This window comes from Apaloderma vittatum, unplaced genomic scaffold, assembly GCF_000703405.1.
Source record: "Apaloderma vittatum isolate BGI_N311 unplaced genomic scaffold, ASM70340v1 scaffold17930, whole genome shotgun sequence".
NCBI lineage: Eukaryota > Metazoa > Chordata > Aves > Trogoniformes > Trogonidae > Apaloderma > Apaloderma vittatum.
The window spans coordinates 1,390-5,997 of record NW_009696420.1 but is presented as its reverse complement, the minus strand read 5'-3'; the positions used below and the strand labels follow the sequence as shown (position 1 = coordinate 5,997).

The 4,608-nt window shown below is 45.2% G+C and overlaps 1 protein-coding gene across 1 annotated transcript in view; it reads right to left on the bottom strand.

Annotated features, from left to right (window-relative positions):
- MFSD7 (major facilitator superfamily domain containing 7) overlaps window positions 1-2,577 on the bottom strand; it is a gene marked incomplete at its 5' end in the record, with an annotated part of 13,432 nt that extends 10,855 nt beyond the window's left edge. The window contains 3 exon segments of the mRNA XM_009874809.1: window positions 1,294-1,513; window positions 2,339-2,515; window positions 2,518-2,577. Coding sequence (XP_009873111.1) covers window positions 1,294-1,513; window positions 2,339-2,515; window positions 2,518-2,577 — 457 coding nt within the window.
- Between the last annotated feature and the right edge of the window lie 2,031 nt (window positions 2,578-4,608).

Sequence of the window (4,608 nt, the reverse complement as noted above, 5' to 3'; positions counted from 1 at the left end):
CCTGGATCCCTTTCTGCCTGCCCATAAGCACAGGGAAGCCTGCTCGGAGGCACTAACAGGAGCTGTGGGGATACTAACAGGGGGCTGCAGGGCCAGTTCTGTGTGCAGCACTGACACTGACAGTACTGCACATGATAAGTGCTGCTCTGGCTTTAACAAAGCAAATGTGTACTGATAAACTGGAGCAAGAGGAGAATAAAGCTAATGTGAGCAACAGGCAGACATGGACACAAATGTGAAGAGGCAAAGGAAAATGTGCCTGTAAGGTCACTGTGTTGGAGCAGTCTTTCTAAAGGAGAGATGACTCTGTCCATAACTACCTAATAAACAGGTTCAACAGACTAAATAGCTGGGGGATAAGGACGTGAGAGGTAACCTGCAGACATTTGCCAGTGAAGTAATTAACCACTGGAGTAAATGACTGGGGCTTTGGCAGATGCTCCTTCTAGGCAATATTTAAAGTTTCTTGAAATTGTTATTTTGTACAACAGACAGTCGTGGGTGTAACCAGACGTTATTACTGGAAGCCCTTGTCATTAATGTCACATGGAGGGAGGAAACAGGTCTGTCAAGTGCAGTATCCTGTCTCTAGCAGGGCCCAAAAAGCCGTGAGATGAATGAGATTACAGCAAGTGTAGCTGCTGCCTCCAGCTTCCCAGTTTCCATGCACTCTGCAAGGCAGATGTCATTTCTGTGTGAGCAGGTCTGGTGCTGCATTTAGCATCTTCAACATGTTTGTGTGGCCAGCTGAATATATTTTATCTGTGTGAGCATGCATAACAACTGTGAACATGTGTTCAGCCTTGCTACTGGATGAATTGGTGAACACAACTGCTGCAGCAGCCCCACCTCTATCCAGTTACAGAATTTGGCAACTGTGACCACTGTTATCATATGCAATTTGGACACCTTCCTAAAGAGCTGCAGAATTAAGACCACTACAGACTTCAGATTTAGCAGCACTGAGGTCTGCCCCCAACTTCTGTAACTTTTAAGGCTAAGAAGATCAAGTCATCATGGCTTGGAAGAAGAGGGGAAGCAGGTAGGGAGCCTGGGTGGCTTACTTTGAACTTTGCATATGGAATGGCTAAGGCCCCCTTCTTGCTCCCCGGTATGGAAATGCCTGACTGTCTTGCAGGGTCCTGGAGGCATGGGGTTTATTCCGTATGCCTATGAGACTCAGACAGAGCTGTATTTGCAAGGGCAAATGGCTGTAGTATAGAGGTTTTACTCCACCTGCTGCCTCTGGAGGGCAAACAAATTCTGCAGTATTACTTTGCAGCTATCACTTACACATTGATGCAATCATATTTGCTGTCGCTCTTTGGTGGTCTGGGAACCACAGTGCTGCCAGTTTTGTCGGTGAAAAGATGATAAGGGGCTGTGCCAGTGCACAGAGGCATTGCCCAATAAACAGGTACCAGAAGCTCTGGGAACCCAAGCTCAGGAACTTCAGGACACTAAACATCCGGATGATGCTACCCATCATGTTCAGCCACGCACTCAGGATCACCTGCAGCAAGCAGAAATAGCCTGAAAGGTAGAACTTAATGTAACAGAGTAGCATCAGCAGAATCTCAGATGCACTACAGGAGACACTGGGAGTTAGTGCTGCATGGAAAGTGGCCTGCAGACCACCTTACCCCTTTAAGACACTGAAAGATGCTCCTGATCCAACAGTGAGTTACCTGTCTCCCTTAGGGAGCAAGGTGGCTGTCCTGGCCCTACGTGAGAACTACAATGCCACCTAGCAAGACAGCAAATGCTGTCATAGAATTCATGAGAAATCCAAAGTTCACTAATTACACTCTGTCTGCAAGTTTGTGCAATCACCCATATTTTACTCTAACAATCCGAAGATCATGGCAATGCTTCATCCAGCATATTGATCCTGCAAATGCTCTTCTATACCACTAGCATGCTAGCACTTATTCTACAACAGTTGTTTCTGGTAAGACTGTGGAGATAATCCAAGCTGGCCTAGCACAGACCAGGCTCTGAGCACACAAGGGTCCCTTGCTTGGACCCTGGCCTGCTGCTCCTTAAACTAGGTAGGCAAACAAAATAGCTGTGCTAACATTTTTCCATAGCAAACCCTACCCAATTACAGCATGCTCTTCACAGACTCAGCTCACACACCTGCTCATAGGCAAGTAGGGATGCAACATTATTCTGGCTCTTCCTACTGCTCACCACCTCAGAGGTGATGTGACAACTATTACTGAACTAGGACAGAGCTTTCAACATGCTCATCCTCTGCAGCATTTGGCAAGACTCCCACTCACAGTATGCATGTCAGTGCTTTGTGCCCTCAGGGAAACAGAATAGTTCAACTCACAGCACATCTGAGCCCCACGCTGTCAAGAACCCATGTTGCCACCAGACCAAATGGGATTGAGATGACGAGGTACACTATTGAGAGCCAGTTGACCATCTTCAGGGACATATGGAAGTAGGAAGCTGTCTTATCAGCCACAGGAGCAAACGTCAGCCACAGCTGCAGAGTAGAGAGCAAAGACAGGTAAGTATGAACACTTCCAGCAGAAACAGAAATTCAACATCCTCACAGACCCTTGGCTATGCATCAGTCAAGAGATATTATTCCGTGTTGTCCTACAGACACACAATGGTTAGGAAAGGGCCTAGAAATCTGCATTATTTAATATATCAGAACACATAACAGGTAAGCACAACGGGTACTTTAATAGCTATCCATCCTTTCCTTCCAGTGCATATCTGAAAATACTTCCCTAAAGCTTGTTTTAGGCACTGGTTTCATGAGGTTGCTGTTTGTCTTCTGCCAGGAATCACAAAGCTTGCTTTGATCCTCAGATTAGGTCCTGAGATCATGCCCACAAGAAAGAGACATTTTTGTGGATTTTCTGTGACAACGCTCCTTTCGGTCCTTTTAAAAAAGACTAGCCTAATCTAAAAGCAGGTTTCAATAATGTGGATGTAAGCTGCTCCATTGCTAGAAGACGATCTTGCAGCTGACGAATACTCAAGATGATAAAGTCTGCAGAAATGTGAACAAAACCTTCAGCTATTGTTTTCTACAAAAGAACTCCAGCCACTGTCTCTTTCCAGGTACGCCTCTCTGCCATCACAAACTTCCTCTTCAGATCCTGCATCCTGCAGACAGTCAGCTGCAGAGTTAATGTGTAACTGAAATAGGGCTTGTGTAACCTCAGGGAAAGGTGTATCCCTACACCCTGCCACCTGTTATTTCCAGGGTTCCTATTTACGTCTTAAATGCTGGAGACCATAAAAGCTACAACATTAAATGGAAGCAGAAGTGGAGATGCACTTTTCTTCTTTCTCAGTGGCATTGCGAAAAGAGCCACATGCCAATCACTGCTTACCTAAGTTTCTCTCCTAGCAGGGATGCAATGAGTAAACGGCAGCAACAGAAAGTTTGAGTGTATTACCAGCAGACTAGGAAGGACTCCTAGCACCAGCCCTTTCCTCTTCTCTGCAAGAAGCTGACATGCCAAACCTCCTGCATTCAACACAAAGCTCACATTAACACACACCCATGTGGGATCAGTCACAGGTCTGGCAGGGGGTGGATTTGATGTTTACTCAGCTTCTACAATCAAATGGATGGATGATGATGTTGAGTGTCAAAGGAAACACAAAAGGAGGCTACTCCAGGTCATTGGGAGACCTAATAAAATAAGCTTTTTAAAAATTCCTTGAAATAATGTATTATAGTGGATTGATGTTACCATCTTGTCTCAGGAAGAAATTTCATCCACCTTTGTTTTTCCAGAACTCCATCCGATTGGGATGGGAATTTACATGTTTAATGCTAATGTAACTCTTTAAATATCTGAAGCACAAGTAAGGCATTAGCACCAGTTTGATTATGAGATGCTAAACTGGTGACAAACAAAACCCAGCTGTGCTACTTCCAGCAACAGCAATTCTCAGTTCCTCACTGCCTTCCAGATAGTGGTGGTGGTGATGAAACACTGTACTGGAAAAAATGAATTAAAGAGATGATACATTTTGAAAGCAGCTTCAGGTACACTTTTATCCCCTCCAGAAAAGACATTCACCCATGTGTGACATCATTAGTAGAACGATACCATAAGTATCAGCATAGCATTTTGTGTTCAGTGGCTGCACACATCTATGCAAGCTGGGATCAAGCACTCGGGCATGTTTCTGTCAGACCTCGTAAAACCATTCCTTGCTGAAAACCAGGTATTTGAGCTGCCCTGTATTTCTGTCCTAGTAAGAGCTTCAGTCCTAGTGATATGCAGACCGGATCCGCTTCACAGGGAGGTTTGCTGTCTCCCAGGTGCCCAGGCAAAGGACCTCCTAGACAGACTTCACGCCCTTGTCAGGCCTTCAGATTATTACCCACTGCTGGTCTTTCAGGTGGGCAGTGAAGAAATCACAATAAGCAGCTCAAAATCAATTAAGAGGGATTTTAGGGCCCTGGGGCAGTTGATCAAGGGATCACGTTGTGTTCTTACCTATCCCTCCAATGAGAAGGATGAATGAGGAAGTTATCTGGAAGAGTCATCAGGTCAACGCATGGCTCCAGGATTGGTGTCAGCGTAATGGATTTGGGTTTTTTGATCATGCGTTGGTATATAA